The 18,323-nt window shown below is 44.6% G+C and overlaps 1 protein-coding gene across 1 annotated transcript in view; it reads right to left on the bottom strand.

Moving 5' to 3' along the window:
* Positions 1-3,746, bottom strand: part of pkdcca (protein kinase domain containing, cytoplasmic a) — a 60,510-nt gene extending 56,764 nt beyond the window's left edge. The window contains exon 1 of the mRNA XM_020522235.2: positions 2,911-3,746. Within this exon, the coding sequence (XP_020377824.2) occupies positions 2,911-3,624 (714 nt within the window). The 5' untranslated portion in view covers positions 3,625-3,746. The remainder of the gene's footprint in view (positions 1-2,910) is intronic.
* Positions 3,747-18,323: the final 14,577 nt, after the last annotated feature.

The raw sequence follows: 18,323 nt of genomic DNA, 5'->3' as shown, positions 1-18,323 counted from the left end.
GTCATATGTAGGCCAAATGAAATCGGGACAGTACATTTCCTTCCCCAAAGGGCATCAGTGAACCAGATGGATTTTTTTTTATGACAACACAATCGCTATGAGACAAGTTCTTTTATTCCATTATTGTAATGAGTTCAAATTTCATCAACTGTACTGGTGGGATTCGAGCTCATTTTCCCAAAACATTAATCTGAGGGTCTGGATTACTAGTGCAGTGACTTTACCACTACAATCCAGACAGAATAAAAGATAGACTGCGTTACTAGTGTACAAACAGCACAACAAGCCTAAGAGTCGTGGATGGGTCGCAACAGCACTGTGATACTATGTTCTGAAGAAGGGTCACCCAGACGTTAACTCTGCTTTCTCGCCACCTGCTGTTGAGGTTTCCCGGCAATTTCTGTACAATTCAGTCATCGCTTAATAAACAGGGGTCGTTCATAGGGTACTTAAACTGATTAATTTTTAAGAGCAACTAGGAGCTGTCACCAAGTGCTAAAACAAAATGGAACTTGCCGGATAAACTCAGCAGGTCCGACAGCATCTGTGGGGAGAAAGCAGAGTTAAACGTATCGGGTCTAGTGACCTTGCTTCAGAATATGATTTAGTAATGTTGCGGGGCGCGCCTTTTCACTATTCTCAGGCTTACACCAGTAATGCAGTCTATCTATTTCTACCTAGTTTTAGGAATATCTGATAATCGGACGTGATTTTCTCCCGAAAAAGAATACAAATATTGGCTCACTGAGGGTCTTTTTTTTTCCTTGAAAGCCCACTTTCAATTCAACTGACTGACAACCCTCACAGCCCTGCGGCTGTTGGCTAGTCTTCACATGGTCACATTTGGTGCTGTTCTTAATCTGGGAGTGGCGGGCAGAACTGGAGAGTCGGGCGAGTGCAACATTTTACTGGGTAGTTAGAATTCGGCCTGATTTTCATTTTAAACATAATCTCGTCACTCCCGCGAAGAGCGGGGATGGAAATTGGATTTGTCATAGCCCCAGAGGACATTTTGCTGGTATATTTTAAATTACAACATCTATCCATATACACACACAAATAATGGATTATTACCCTGAGCAATTGCAATTGTAAAAGCAGCTTTGCCCAGAAAAGTACCGCTTTCCTCTCGAGATTAAACCTTCTTGCTGATGATGGGACACATTCTATTTGAAGTCGGCTTCAGCACTGGGTGGATTGTACAAGGCTTAAGGGATAGATCTGCTCTGAACAATACAGAACTTCCCCATTCTCTTGCACATTACACTTTAAACTGGGCATCCCGTAAAATCCCTCTCCGTAATAAAGAACGGAAAGACGGTTACTATAGAAACTGGATCAACAGCACTTGACACTTCTTATTAGTGGGAATACAAATACATTTGCCTCAACCCCCAACCCCACATACACACACAAAAAAAAATTCTTGAGTATATGTGTACGAATATTCTGTCCTTTTTATCATCTGATTGCGTGTACGGTCCTCCCGCTATGTACAAACTTCTGGAGAAAGCCACCCCATTCAAGTAACGTGGGAACGAAAATGGTACAGAACAACCCCGTGCTGCTTATTGAAAGCATGCGGGCAACGACGGATTGAATTAAAAGGGCTGAATGGACGCAAGTTTGTTTTACAAATCTGTGAAAGTGAATTTAGCCCCGAGAGACAGAGAGAGAGGAGGGGAGATCCTCTATGCTGGTCAGAGGCATTGGATATACAACAGGTAATCTGACAAATTCATTAAAAATTGCACGGATGTATTTGCATAATGTCTGTGTGCTTCTAAAAACTGTCATGGGCTACGTGGTGTTGAGTGAAGTGCTTGGTTTTATAACCAGAGCAATGTCCTAAATGCAGCGTGATTTTTATTTTAAAGTACTGCCGAGACAGCCAGCGTCAATTGCATTGCAGCCCGCTGGGGGTAATGCCGCAGCAAATGATTCACTGATTTCCACTGGCACAGAAATAACCTCTGCAGCTCAGCTGATGCCCCGTTTCAACCAGCGGTGATTAAAACAAAAGCCGACTCCAATCCAGGCAGCGACGTCTGAGCCACACTGCGGCCGCTTTAAACTCAGCCGGTTCAAAGGGAGGGCTCTGCACACAGCGCTGGCAATGCAGCCCACATTATCAGCCAAAGTGCGCTTCAACGCGGAGTGAATCTCCGGTGTTGGGCAGGAATCCTGAAAGCAAAACGAGGCAAGCAGACTGCAACTGGAAGGAAAACATTCAGCCCATCTCCCCGGGTAGCTCATCCGTAAGAGGCTGCCGCCCTCACCTCTTCCTTCTTCTCCTTTCCAACCCCATTCCCTCACTCTCAACAATTAAAAACTCCAGAAGGGATTATTTCCTAAAGGTCAGGTTATAATACAATAACACAATCTGGACAGCAGAAAGAAATGCAAGCACGTTATAGCCCAATTTAATTTCAAAAAACTTAAATTGACATGTAAAAATGAAATTTCAGCGCAAAATTGCCTTTGCAGGACTTTAAGAAGTGAATTCCTGCTGAGGATCCATGTTAATCCTGCCACCTAATTCCACAATCACATTACGATCTGAAATGATGCCGAATGATCGGTCTTAATATTGAATCAGCTCAAATACCGTGAAAAAGCCAACCCAGTGACACACGGTCATGAGATAAATATCTTTAATGAACTGAAATGTTTGTGCTTTCACATCAGTCGTGAATGACTGAAGAGAATGTCAGGTTAACAGCGTTGTCATGAAGTGCTCTGTATATTTTCCACGCGTGCATTGGACCAACATAGATCAGACAGATGGATGGCTTTTCAAAAATGACTCACTGAGCAAAGAAATCAATCCCCAAATAAACCCAATCTTTTCTGTCCTCCCAGTAAGAAATTGCTCCAACAGGTTACTGATGGACAGTGCCTGCCACTTACCTTTAGAATGTTTGAGTGCTGCAGCCGTTGTAATAGTGTCATCTCTTTGACAAGTTTGTACGATGCTAGTCTGTAGCAATCTTCCAGTGCCCCGTACTGCTTGACACAGTTTTCCATGTCATGTCCTCCAAAGTCCACCGACTTTAAGGCCACTGCCAGCGTTTCATTCAGAACCGCTTTGTACACCGCCTTTGTGTAGCCAGAGCCTAAATAATGGACACTGCTCGCGTTATTAATATCCCTACAGCCCAGGGGAAGCGAATGGAACCGAATCGGACTGCTCGAGGCGAAGGTACTTTCTCCGGGCGCAGTCAGTAGCCGGTTCTTCTGGAAACCGGTGTGGCTCTGTGGTTGCGGCTGATGCTGGGGTTGCAGTTGGTCGGGGGAACTGTTCTGTGCTAGGTCCATCAGGCGCCTCTCTAGCGGTCTAGCGAGCCTCCCTGCAGCCGCCGTGGAGCCAGGCTGCTGCCGATAGCGGACAACCTCCTGGTACCTTTCTTTCAGTTGCTTCAACAGGTCTTGGTCGGTCCCCCGGTTGAAATATGTGGATGGGACGATGCTGAGGTGATCCTGCCCTGGTCCCTCAAAACGCTGCTGCTGATGATGATGATGATGGTGATGGTCAAATCCAGGGATAAATAACAAATTCAATAAAGTGCCCAGGAAGAATGAACAGCAAAACCCAGCGGCGATGGCAATCTTTCTGCGTTTCATTTCGTTGCTGAATCTGCGAAAGAACTTTGTGCGAAGCCCTATGCAAAGCGGCTGTTTGAAACTGGAGTTTTCACATTGTACAGTAAAATTTCTACCCTGCAGGGAAGATAACACTTGAGGGATTTTTTTTCTTTCCTGATCTATTCTTCACATTGGCTGCTCCCCCTTCGGCTCCCCCCATTCCACCCGCCCCCCACCCACCAAACCTTGATAAGCAAAGCTGCATGACGCGTGCTGATTGACAGGTTTGGAATAGCCAGGCGGGATGGCCCCCGCATGGCACCTTGGGGGTTGTAGTCCTTTCACTTAGTCCAGTGAAGGCCCAGGCTGCTCGGGACTGCAGATCCCAAAGTACACAGCGACACAATGCTCCTGCTCTTGGCCCAGGGGACGCGTGCGATTGGTACACCCGCCAACAACACCGATCTTAACCATTCAAAGCGCATATGCCGCCCATGTCCCACGTTTATGGGCTATCCCCCATGTCAATCATTTAGCGGTTATATTACCGTGCGTCCTCGCCCCGCCCCGTCTGATTGCGCACGTGACAACACGAGCACGGACCCCGCCTCACGCCGCTGGGAATATGAATGGGCGGCGTGATTGGCAATGACACGGTTATCCATCAAGCGCACATTACCTCGCTATTAGCGACTAATTAACAAATGCAATCATGTTTCAAATTCTGGAGGAGCCGGAAAGAGACAAAACATAACAAATGTTTTGATTAGTGGGATAATTGATGAATGGTAATAAACGAAGGGCGCGCAAACCTGGACATCATAAGGCAGCTTTTCATCCAGGTTATTCATTAGTGTTGTCAGCAAATGTTACAGTTTACTTGCTGAAACGTCTGTTTAAAGTCAATGGGTCATGCGGGATAACTTACCACATGCAAACCTTATCCAGTCGGCAACATTTGAAGCCCACCGTGCGATCTGCAGGGTTTGGCTTGTGCAACCACGGCTGAATCGTTCGAGTTTTTTTTCATCTCCGTCGTAGCGCCGATGCTATTATTGGAAGCTCGAAGTAATAGCGTTTTAGGAAAAGGGAAAGGAAGAATCGCCGTGCATTGAGAATCAAACCAGCAAAGATGCAAAAGGAGTGTGTGATGCTTTTTTCATGCCACTTTATAATGCGCACTTTCTCAAATCTATGAGGCATTAGAAATGAAGAGCGCCAAATAAATTAAAACAACTTATTTTGTTATGAAGCTAGTTTTAAATAGGACGTTTTTAAACCCTTCACGGCTATTCGCAATGTTGTGTTGTACAGTCCTTCCCGCTTCTCCCACTTTAACAAGTGGATAGTATGTAACATTTATAGAGAGAAAACTAACAGGACTTTTTCTGCAAAACACGTGTGAAGTGAAATAAAAACAGGAAGTGTTAGACTCAGCAGGTTTGTGAAGAGAGAAACAGTAATTTTCGAGTCCAGTATGACCCTTCTTCGGAACAGTATTTTGCTTTTATTATATATATGTGAAGTGGACGATTATACATTGTTAAAGGAGGCTGTTAAAGGAAGGCTTCATCACCAATCTGAGCAGAATTCCGATGAACACCCGTTGCATCCTTCATATGAACTTGCGTTTTTTCGAAAAAAGACCTAACATTGCCTGGTGGAAAATGGGAGTGTGAAGTAAGTTGAATGAGCACTGACACATCTTGTAAAGGAGGCTGAAGAACACGGGTGAAGCGTCCACATTTCAAACACCGAGACTGTTTCTTTTTCTCTCTCCACAGACGCTGGCTGCCAGTTTCTGGTGTTTGCTGCCTCTGTTTTAGTTTGCGTGTTCACTAGGCTTCAACTCTTGCATGATTCCAAATCTTTTTCTTGAATCATATCGGCTACTTACTTCTAAAGTCCCAAATCATTGTACAATATATTTCTTGAAATTCCTTTGTGAGTCTGAAACTTGAGGCCTTCCTGTTAATGTATATGGATTTTTTATTCATTCATAAATTGCTTTAAGGCGATTTCTATTTTAAACAAAAAAATCTTGCCTTCTTTTTAAGTTTGCGGTTTACTGAGGATAGGTCCACTTTGATGGCACATTTTGCTTTACTGTGGTTAGGCTGGTACTGTCGGAACAAGAAACACATTTGGTGACCGAAAGTGCAGAAATGATCTTTGGCAATTAAGAAATACGCCATCTACTGTTTCACGCTGTGACCGGAGATACTGACAAGAGCACTGAAAGTAATAAATCCAGCTCGTTTCAGAGCGATACTATTTCCACTGCTCAATTACCCACAGCAGACAACTGTCGTATAGACAAATTGCGCCAATGTTCTCTACAATATAACTGAGTCAGCCTCCAATGGTCACGTCTGCATTAAAACACACCGCGGTGTGGTACAAGCGAACCACACTATTCTCACCCTTGCTCTAAATTCAATTCATATACACCATCTCGTGGACTGTAGCACAAAGACCGACAAGGAACGTGTTCATTTTAACGCATGCCCCTGAAGCGCCCCGTTCACTTGGACAAATACAAAATTAACCAAGACACACCCGTTCCCAGCAACTGTTTTAAAAAAAAGGTTCAAAAATCATGATTTAAATTCCTTTATAACGAGTAAACAAAAACCGAATATCTGCATTTGGACATGATAGTTGGAAAATTTAATTTCTGTTGGTGAGGAGGATGCAGAGTAAACCACATGACCGGGGATATATTAAAGCCGGTGTGGTTTGAAGTGTCAGGATATAACATGGTTAGCCTTCATCTTGTTGCTTTGCAATCAGGCGCTGTGGATATTGTTTCCAGGGATTTTGCTGAGGCTCACCTTCCCCTTCGTTTGTTTCTATCTTTCTCGCCGAAATGTTTCTGCCACCTCAGGACTAATTGCAAAGATTTATTTTACACATGATTCATTTCAGGGTGACGCTCTGGCCTGCCTGAGCGGACTGCCTGTGTTATTCCATCACCAGCACAAACCCTCCCTTCTAACATTCCAGGAATTGCCGAGACGCAGCCCTCTCTGAAACACATACAGATCTAAGGACTGAATGTGACGAATTTCAAACATGAATCAACGTGATTCGTAATCTCGGTTCTGCATTGATCCGTTATAGGCACTGGAACCGGTGCGAAGCAACCGATATCCCGGAGGGTAGCTCGAGAACGGAGAGTTATTGGACGAATGGGGTGTGACAGCAGTTTACGAATGAACCAAATTTAGCATTGGATTGGGTTTCAGTCTTTAATCTGCCGGATATTAATACACCAATGTAGGTGGGGTAGTACATGAGACCATAAACACATTTCACTCATAATACCAGAGATCTTCAACTGGGAGACTCGGCTCTCCCGTTCCTTAAAAGCAACTGGGCTTGCTAAATGTCACCAAACGCAGTTTATCACAAAAGGCGATACCGTGAAATTGTTAGATTGTACATTCTCAGCAACTTTACAGGGAGATAGCTTGATTGTAAACGTCGACGTTTAAAGAGCAAGTTCCTCGTTACAATTACAATAAGAAAGGTCAATTTACTGACTCATTTCTTGCCAGAGCGCAAGTTTCAAACTAAGAATATTACGACTATTAAATTTGATTCCGAGAACTTTTATGTTAAATATTCATTATTCATTACACATTACAAAAAAATGTACACCTTCCAAACGCCTGTAGGAAAGCGGTTGAGGTCAGGCGATGCAGATGCTTTACCTTGTGAAGAACAATTCCTGGTTTGGAATTTCAGATATGGTTGAATGCTGATCATTTGAAGGGCTCCACGTTGGGACTAGAACTAAATTCTAAAACGATACCGCTGCTCCCCTTCCCGAAACAGGGAAATATTTCTAACCACCAATTGACAAAATGAGGAGCATCATTCCAAATAAACAAAATTTACACTGCAACCACACGTTAAAATAGCCATATTACCCCATCCAATCAATCTTAGGACATTAAGAATCACCAAATGGAGATTGTTTTAATGTTCTGACAAGCTTACGGCGCTTTATTCAGTGAAAGAAAAAAAGATGTAAAATAATGTACAAATTGTTTTACTTCTCACCCGAAGCCTTATTTTTGTCAACTTTAATATGTACACATTAATTAATTGTCGTTAACATAACGCGTATTCTTTTAGGTTTCGGGGAGAAAAACGACTCTAAATAATTGCATGAAATAATTGTTTTCTTTCAATAATTAGAGACGATAATATTAGAGCAAAAAAGCGGCAGTATCGAGGTCCGAGGGCTGAAGATCCAGCTATTACATTGACTGCCTTTCCGTTTCCATCGAAATATTCAGAAATATTGGTTCAGATATATTCTGTTACGCCGTCCACACCAATCTGATCCATTGAGGGAGCAGTGATTGAAAATGGTTATTGTGAGAGATACGAGCGAAAAGCTGATGTGCTGCAGGATAAAACTGCAGTTAAAATTCCTGACATTGCGACGTCCGTTTTGCAAAATATCACACAGAGAGATTTTAGGAAGTGGTTTTATGTTACAGTCTGGGAGGAGAAAATGAGGTAAGGTGAAGCGGAGTTCCTATTAACACCACATCTCCCAATTGTTGTATTGAACCTTCGAAGCATGTTGTAAAAACACAGTTTGCAGGACACGATTGTTTTAATCTTTGTTTGATCACAAATTTGTTGACTCGTCCAGTAAAACAAAGTTACTTACTCCAAAACAACTATTTTGTAGCCAGTGCAGTACTTGTCAAATAAACATAATTATCACATCACATCATTTAATTTCCAAGGTGGCGACTTGAAGTGTGGTCCTTTTTCATGCCCTAATTAAAATTGTGTCTGCCCCTGTCTTTATCTGATATTTATTATTTCAAGTCGAAATGAAAGTGCAATTGCACGGCATTATATAAACGGGAAGGGCACCAGACATTGATGCAGTATCTAGAAACCACCAACAAATTTGTTTGGCTAGTTACCTCGTATAATTGGAAAATAAAGTATTCTCATAATACTCATGTTTTTCATCGCCGTTCAGTTTTTCCATCACCAGTCTTGTGGATTGCGTTTGAAGCCATCAAGTGTGCGTGTGCGATTTTTTACTGTGCTCCAGCCCTAATCCCATTAGCACTCTGTAGCTCGATTTGGGTTTGCCCTAGCCTTACATTTTTCACAAGTGTCGCTTTGTACAATACTGTGTGCAGGATTTTTAAAAATTATTTCTGTCTGAGGTTAGGGTACAAAATATGTCCGACCCCAAATAATTTATACGAGCAGCCGGTTCTTCACGGATAATCGGAGATCTGAAGATCCTTCTGGTATTTCACCAATCCGTTGGCCTGTCCCTTCGAAACCATTCCTCAGGCCCTTCCTGTATAGCAATGGATTGAACAGGCATCACTGGAAGGTCATTGCTCAGGGGAGTTTCCTCAGATTGGCCAGTACGATGGGTTGGGTTACTGGTTTCCAAACAGTGAGCAAATACCGATTGACTCTGTTTAGACACGTTTGCAGCTTTCGTTGCGATTTCTGCAGTGAGGGAACATTCACATACAGTTTGCAAAACAAAAACGCTGCAGATCCAGACAATCTGAAACGCCAAACAATAAACAATGCTGAAAATGCTCAACACATTGGCCTGCTGGCTGGGAAAGGTGGGGTTTGTACGTGTGGACTCAGAAAGATGTGGGGATGGATGGTATGGAGAATGGACTCCAAGGTCTATATAACGTTGCAGGAAAATACCACTTAAAGTAACAGATCCCAAGTCAAATGCAAAACAAAAAGGTTAAAACTCGAGGCAAGCGGACAGGCCCTCGTTAGAAGCAGACATTTGACCGTCAGCGAAAAGATGTTTATCATTTCAGTGAGGAAGTGGAAAGGATGGACTGCATCAAAAAAAAGAGTGGCAAGTCTTACACCTACACAAATATCAGGACTGATTAAAGATCAGGCCTCTTGTTCACCACCTTCCCTCCATCATAAGGTCAGACGTGGGGATGTTCACCGATAATTGCGCGAAGCTCAACATTAGGGGAGGCAATGGTATTATCGCTAGATTGTTAATCCAGATTCTCAGATAATGTGGAATTTGAATTCAATACAAATTTCTGGAATTAAGAGTCTAATAATTGGCAAAACCATTATTGAATATCAGGGGAAAAACCCAGCTGGTTCACTTAGGGAAAGAAATCTGCCATCCTCATCTCTGAAATACCTCAGTTGTAGCAAATTGTTAAACAGTCTCAACAAAGAATAGAAACGGGATGGACCTAAGCACCTGAAACTGCAAAAACAATCCTGTCGACCTTACAAACATTTGGGGCCAGTGCCAAAATTGGGAGAGCTGTCTCACAGACTAGTCAAGCATCAGCCTAACATAGTCATACTCCTGGATTCATATCTTAAGGCAACGTCCCAGACACCAACATCGTCATCTCTGGATATATCCTGTCACACGGGCAGAACACAGGTCGTGGCACATTGAGCCATATGGTTGGCATGAAGTTGCCCTGAGAGTCCTCAATGTTGGGGCCCATGTCTCAGAGCTTCAAGTTGTAATGTACCATGTACCATCCTCCCTCCAATCAGACCTCATCCACATTGAATAACACTTGAAGGAAGCACTGAGGGCGGCAAGGGCACAAAATGTACACAAGGTTGGCTTGGCAGCAGCGGTACCGATTGAGCTGGCTGGCTCCTAAAGGACATTGCTGCTAGACTGGATCTGCAACAGGTGGTGAGGGAACCAACAGAAGGGAAAAACATACTTGAACACATTCTAACCAATCTGCTGGCTGCAGATATATTTGTCCATGAAAGTAAGATTATTGGTAAGAGTGACCACTGCACAATCCTTGAAGAGACAGAGTCCCACCTTAACATTAAGAATACCCTCCATCATGTTGCATGGCAGTATCACTGTGCTAAATTGGACAGGCTTTGAACAGACTTATCAACTTCACTGGGCATCTAGGAGATGCCGTGGGCCATCAACAGTAATATAATCTTATTCTAACACAATTTGCAACCTCATGGAATTGAGGAAGACTTGCTTCCACTCTGATTTGGTGTGTTCTGAGATAGCTGATAAGTGCAATGGGCAATTTTCGAACTCTGACACAAGCAGGGCATTTGATGCCAGAGGGTCTGGCAGATGAGTTTTATGGAAGTTTGGGCAATCTCTCTGACATGTCAATTTCACCTTTGCCTTTCCTCCTTGGGTTCAGTGCCTTTCTAAATGAAGCTTCTCCATATCGATTTGGCACAAGCCAGGGACACTTATGAGTTGGTGAGCATGTTTGACTCCTTCATGGATACTTTAGGACACCCCTAAAATATTTTCGCCATTTTCCTGAGAGTCTCCTGCTGTGACTGAGTTTTGTACAAAACAGTTGTTTTGGGAATGATATGTCCACCCAGAGGAGTAGGTCCTGAGTAACTAGTTCATGGGGTTGGCTTAAAAAATGTCCTCTTTCATGCCAGCAGGTTTGAAGGATCTTCTGAAGACACTGTTGAAGGTGTTTCTTAAGGACTATGACATGCCTGCTGCAGAATGTCCACATCTATGAAGCACTTAGTAAATATAGTGATAACTATAGCCCAGTGAACCATGATCTTAGCTTTGAGTTTGAGACATTGATCGTTTAATGCTGTCTTTCTCTTTCAATCAAAGTCTGAGCTGATATGTTAGAGGCGAATCCAATTTTGTTGTCCATGTCTGCCTTCATCGAGTAGAAACACTCCAAATGTGAAAGAATGTCCCACCTTTTGCAGGATCTCACTGCTGATTTTAATTCATGAGGCGGCACGGTGGCTCAGAGGTTAACACTGCTGCCTCTCAGCGCCACGAACCCGGGTTCAATTCCACCCTCAGGTGACTGTCTGTGTGAAGTTTGCACATTTTCTCTGTGTCTGCGTGGGTTTCCTCTGGGTGCTCTGATTTCCTCCCTCAGTCCAAAGATGTGTGTTTAGGGATAGGTCTGGGTGGGATGCTCTGAGGGGCGGTGTGGATTTGTTGGGTTGAAGGGCCTGTAGGGATTCTAAGAGGGAAGATGTTGTACTATGGGAGCTAGATGGAAGACGAACTTCGTGTCTTTGGAGCTTACAGAAGGCCTATTTTCTAATATGCTTTGAAGAAAGAACTGTGCCTGTGGAAGATTTGTGGGAAATGACATGCAGTATTGCAGCGAGGAAGTTGGAGAGGAGGGCCAGTGTGATGGCACAGCCTTGTTTATGCTGAAGGAAGGTTCAGGAGTGTGAGAGGAGAGATGAATGGATAAGTGGAGACAGAGTTCAAGAAAAGAGAGATATGAAAGGGGTAGGCAGATGAGGGGATTATTGACAGTAAGCCAGGATGGAAAAGAAGCTGAATAAGTGACAATAAGAGCTGAGAATGGGTTGGCTGTGCTGAAAGCAATCTATGTCATGACTGAACTGGGTGGAGGGGTGGGTAAAAAAACATGGAAGGATGGAAACAGGCTGTAAAGTTACTGAACTCAATGTTGCGAGTGTTAGAGGCTGCAGGGTCCCCAAGTGGAAAGTGAAATATTATTCTTCAAGCTTATGCTGATGCTCGCTGGAACACTGCAGCAGTCCTGCAACAAAAATGTTGCCATGGGAACACTGTGGTGTGCTTAAGTGGGGGGCAACTGCAAGCTCAGAGCCATTTTTACAGACAGAACATAGGTGTTCCATAAACCACTCACCAAGTCTGCATTTTACCTCCCCTGTATAGAGGAGACCACATTGTGAGCAGTGAATATAGTAGACTAGATTGAATGAAGTGCGAGTAGATGGCTGCTTTACATAGAAGGTGTGTCTAGGGCCTTGGATACTGAGGAGGGGTAAGTAAGTGGCCAGTTGCATGGGAAGGTGCTGTGGGAGTGTGGGGAATTGTTGGGAATGGAGGAGGAATCCTCCAGGGTGTCCCAGGGGGAACAGTCTCTGTAGAATTCAGACAAGGGAGAGAAGGGGAATATGTGCCTGCTCGTGGCAAATTGTTGAAGGTGACAGAAATGGCAGCTAATGATCCTTTGCATGCGGATGCTGGTGGGATGGTAAGTGAGACCAGGTGACCCTATCACTGTTGTGGGACGGAAGGGAAGGGGTGAGGGCAGAAGTGAGGGAGATGCGCCAGACACGACCAAGAGCCCTTCAACCACATCAATGATGAGACAGATAGTGCAGCAGCCTGGTTTGTAGTGTTTTTTTGAAGAGCATTTATTTGCCAATTTAAGGGAATTAGAAACAAAATCAGCTTTGTGCCTTTTTAATTGCCTCTTTTGTTTTTTTTCCCTTTCCTCCCCTCCTCCCATCTCCCTTTCAGGACAGCAGCAGCTGAGCAGAGGCTCATCCAACTGTACACACGCTGTAAGTACTCAGTCACTTCTTTCGGCAGATTAAGATCTCAGTGCAAGACTTGTGTCTTTTCATCCAAGCTTTAGGAGCTTAATCAGTTAATTGTGCAAACACAGAGGAATGTTTAATGATACTGAAAAGAAGCCTGTGATTTATTTAATTTTTCACTTTGCTTTGGGAATCCTACCTGTGGAGACCTAACAATAAGGAGGCCAAGAGTATTAGGCAATGCAAATCAGGTCTATGGAAACCTTTGTTGTGTATGCTTTGTGTACCACTTGTTGAGTGAATATATTTAAAAAGATAATTGAACACCTAACACCGGTGCACTCAGACTTAACCATTGGAGAAACCATCCTTGAGACTGACTTGTTTACCACAAACTGTCTCCAGCTTAGGTTGTTCTTTACTCATTTCACATAATGTCATCCTGATACACTTCAATGGTAAGACAATGACAGTGCTTTGCACAGAAAATTAGTGAAAGAGTTGATGTTCAGCATTGCTGCATTAACATTAACATTTTTCATTTCAAGTAAACAATGATATTTCATGATCAAAACAATTAATATTTGTATAGCATCCTTAATGCAACATATAGGCCCGAAACATCAGCCTTCCTGCTCCTCTGATGCTGCTTAGCCTGCTGTGTTCATCCCACTTTACACCTTGTTATTGCAAGGTGATTCACCTATGTATTACAAATAAAATATGACACTGAACAATACGAATAGTTATGCCATTTTACCAAAAGCTTGTTTGAAGAGGTTGGTTTTGAGACATGTCTGAAAGGAAACTAATGAAGCTTAGAGGTGTAGGGATTCATTTCGAGAGTTTGGGGCATAGGCACCTGAAAGCACAGGCACCAGTGGTGGACTGGTTAAAATCTGGGATGCTCAAGAAATCAGAATTCAATACATTTAGATATTTTGACAGGTTATGGGCCTGGAAAAGTTTGTGAGATAGAGTGAATGGAAGAGGACAAGACCTGGAAGGAATTTACAAACTGGAAGAGAATTTTAAATCAAAACATTGCTTGGTCAGGAGCCCATGTAGGTCTTTGAGCATAGTGGAACAGGAATTGGTGTGAGATAGGACCTGGTAGGATTTTGGATGACCTAAAGCATGAGGAAAGTAGAATGTGAGAGAACCACTCAGATGTGCTTTGGAATAGTCAAGACAAGAAGTAACACAGGCATCAATGAAGGTTTCAGTAACAGATGAGTTGAGGCAAATATGTAGTGGAAAGCTTTTGTCATGGTCCATAACATCGTCAAGGCCGCAAACAATCTGATTTAGTCTGAGACAGTTTCAGGGAGAAGGAAAAATTTAGCAGATAGGGAATGAAGCTTTGAGTGGAAACCAAAACAAAGGCTTCGATCAATATTTAATTGGAGATTTAATACAGCACTGGAGATTGGATAAGCAATTTGATAAATTTAGCAACAGTGAAGGAGTTGAGACAGGTGGTGTGCGGAGCACCTGGCTGTCATCAGTGTCCACATGAAAACTAATCCTGATACCAGATAGATATGGATGTGAACGGAAGTTCAATATATTCCCGTTGATGCACAGAGAACCTACAGGTCTTCATCAAAGTATTCCACCATTTCCTGAACAAATTTAGAGATGAATGATACAAATTCCTGTTTCCCAATCTGTAGTGCTCATCAGGCATTGGGGACTTACATTTTGGATGCTGAGGTCTTCAAAGCATCAAATGTACAGTGCACATAATAATCTGTCCCAGATGTGGCTGAAGCACTTGGAACCTAGTGGTACACTAGGCTCGTTAAATTCCAATTAAAATGCAGATTAGGAGAGGGTTCCAATATGCTGTTAAAACTCACAGCATCCTGTTGATGTACTCTATCATCGAGTGGAAGACCTACTCCTTTAGGTGTGCTCTTGCTCACAAAGATACATTATTTGATCATTTTTATAACTACTTGCAAATTTGCAGGCTTTGCGTGAAAAGATTTCATTTAACTTTCCTTGAATTTTGGCTATTCTTTGACTACAGTAGCTCATTTAAGTGTGTCAATGCTTGTTTCATGGTACCAAGAGTAATCATCAATAGCATCAGTCTTATTTGAGAGGCTCACCTGATTATTATTGATGAGCAAGCCAGTCTGCATAAATTGTTTACACTTCACTGTGTTTTATATAGCTGTCGCAATAAACTGATTTTTCTACTTCACTGCAAAGCAGTTGCATTAAATATTTACAATTTTGCCATTGTCAATAACAACGTGCCAAACCTTGCAGTTGTTCAAATAATGCACAATACTGTTTTTTCAAATCTGATGATTGAAGAACAGAACCTGGATTCCTTCAATCAAATTTAAATAGAAGTAATTATTCATTGAAATAGAAGCACAAGTGTTTCACTCACTGTTGCACAGTGAAAGCTTAACAAGGAATGGTTCCAACAGGTAAAAACCAAACAAAAAGACTTAAATAGAGGATGTAGGGGATTTGCCTAGGAGACAATTGATGGTGCTGGTGGTTGTTTGGGGGACAGATGTGGGGGTGGGGTGGCAGTGTTGGAATGTAAAATTGGCCTTGTGGAATGGTATCAGAGACAGTAGGAACTGCAGATGCTGGAGAATCTGAGACAACAAGGTGTAGAGCTGGATGAACACAGCAGGCCAAACAGCATCAGAGGAGCAGGAAAGCTGACGTTTCGGGCCTAGACCCTTCTTCAGAAATGGGGGAGGGGAAGGGGATTCTGAAATAAATAGGGAGAGAAGGGGAGGCGGACAGAAGATGGATAAAGGAGAAGATAGGTGGAGAGGAGACAGACAGGTCAAAGAGGCGAGGATGGAGCCAGTAAAGGTGAGTGTAGGTGGGGAGTTAGGGAGGGGATAGGTCAGTCCAGGGAGGATGGACAGGTCAAGGGGGCGGGATGAGGCTAGTAGGTAGGAGATGGGGGTGGGGCATGAGGTGGGAGGAGGGGTAGGTGGGAGGAAGCAAAGGTTAGGGAGGCGGGGACAAGCTGAGCTGGTTTTGGGATGCGGTTGGGGGAGGGGAGATTTTGAAGCTTGTGAAGTCCACATTGATACCATTGGGCTGCAGGTTTCCCAAGCGAAATATGAGGTGCTGTTCCTGTAACCTTCGGGTGGCATCATTGTGGCACTGCAGGAGGCTCAGGACGGACATGTCGTCTAAGGAGTGGGAGGGGCGTTGAAATGGTTCCCAACTGGGAGGTGCAGTTGTTTGTTGAGAACCGAGCGTAGGTGTTCCACAAAGCGGTCCCCAAGCCTCTGCCACATCTGGAACAGCGGATACAGTATACACATTAGCAGATATGCAGGTGAACATCTGCTTGATGTGGAAGGTCTTCTTGGGGCCTAGGATGGGGGTGAGCGGGGAGGTGTAGGGGCAGGTGTAGCACTGCCTGTGGTTGCAGGGAAAAGTGCCGGGTGTGGTGGGGCTGGAGGGGAGTATGGAGCCGACAAGAGAGTCACGGAGAGTGTGGTCCCTCCAGAAAGCAGATAAGGGTGGGGAGGGAAAAATGTCTTTGGTGGTGGGGTCGGATTGCAGATGGCGGAAGTGTCGGAGGATGATGCGTTGGATAGTTGTTAAGGGTGAGGACGAGTTCAGCTAAGTGGATGAGGGTGTCAGTGGAGAGGGACTGGTCGGGCCTGCGGGACAAGAAGAAGCAGAAGACCTTTAGGCCATCTGCATGGGGAATGCAAATGTATAGGGACTGGACGTCCATGGTAAAGATGAGGTGTTGGGGACCGGGGAATCATAAGTTTGTGAGGAGGTGGAGGGCATGGGTGGTGTCACGGACGTAGGTGGGGAGTTGCTGGACCAAGGGGGAGAAAATGGAGTCGAGATAAGTAGAGATAAGTTCGATGGGGCAGGAGCAGGTGGAGACAATGGGTCGACCAGGGCAGTCAGGTTTGTGGATTTTGGGAAGGAGTGTTGTTAAGGGTGAGGATGAGTTCAGCTAAGCGGAAGAGGGTGTCAGTGGAGGGGAACTGGTTGGGCCTGCGGGACAGGAAGAAGTGGAAGGCCTTTAGGCCATCTGCATGGGGAATGCAAGTGTATAGGGACTGGACGTCCATAATAAAGATGAGGTGTTTGGGATCGGGCAATCAGAAGTTTTTGAGGAGGGCGACACTTCCGCCATCTGCAATCCGACCCCACCACCAAAGACATTTTTCCCTCCCCACCCTTATCTGCTTTCCGGAGGGACCACTCTCTCCGGGACTCCCTTGTCTGCTCCACACTCCCCTCCAGCCCCACCACACTCGGCACTTTTCCCTGCGACCACAGAAAGTGCTACACCTGCCCCTATACCTCCCCCCTCACCCCCATCCCAGGCCCCAAGAAGACCTTCCACACCAAGCAGATGTTCACCTGCATATCTGCTAATGTGGTATACTGTATCCGCTGTTCCAGATGTGGCCTCCTCTACATCGGGGAAACCAAGTGGAGGCTTGGGGACCGCTTTGTGGAACACCTATGCTCGGTTCGCAACAAACAACTGCACCTCCCAGTCACGAACCATTTCAACTCCCCCTCCCACTCCTTAGATGACATGTCCATCCTGGGCCTCCTGCAGTGCCACAACGATGCCACCCGAAGTTGCAGGAACAGCACCTCATATTTTGCTTGGGAACCTTGCAGCCCAATGGTATCAATGTGGACTTCACAAGCTTCGAAATCTCCCCTCCCGCTACCACATCCCAAAAGCAGCTCAGCTTGTCCCTGCCTCCCTGACCTGTCCTTCCTCCCACCTATCCCCTCCTCCCACCTCATGCCCCACCCCCATCTCCTACCTACTAGCCTCATCCTGCCCCCTTGACCTGTCCATCCTTCCTGGACTGACCTATCCCCTCCCCAACTCCCCACCTACACTCACCTTTACTGGCTCCACCCCCGCCTCTTTGACCTGTCTGTCTCCTCTCCACCTATCTTCTCCTTTATCCATCTTCTATCCGCCTCCCCTTCTCTCCCTATTTATTTCAGAATCCCCTTCCCCTCCCCCATTTCTGAAGAAGGGTCTAGGCCTGAAAGGTCAGCTTTCCTGCTCCTCTGATGCTGCTTGGCCTGCTGTGTTCGTCCAGTTCTACACCTTGTTATCTCTTGTGGAATGGTATACCTGTTTGCTTCTGGACACTTTTAAACAGAGAATGGTTAGGGTGGAGCAGTGGGCATGACAGCGAACTGCCCACAAACAGTAGCTAGCCAATAAAGTCTCCTAAATTGTACATTGAGGGCACTGGGGAAATGCCCAGTCAGTAGTCAGGCCCAGCAGCTGATTCTCAGTCAGTGTCAAATCCCAGCCAGGTCACTGAAGCAGCTTGAGGAAGTGTCGTCGCAAATGCCCTTTTTAACCTGCATAATGGCTATATCCAATGGACAGCATTAGCTATGAGTCACCCAAT

The sequence above is a fragment of the Rhincodon typus genome, chromosome 9 (assembly GCF_021869965.1).
Source record: "Rhincodon typus isolate 14 chromosome 9, sRhiTyp1.1, whole genome shotgun sequence".
Lineage (NCBI taxonomy): Eukaryota > Metazoa > Chordata > Chondrichthyes > Orectolobiformes > Rhincodontidae > Rhincodon > Rhincodon typus.
This window is presented reverse-complemented; position numbering and strand designations above follow the sequence as displayed.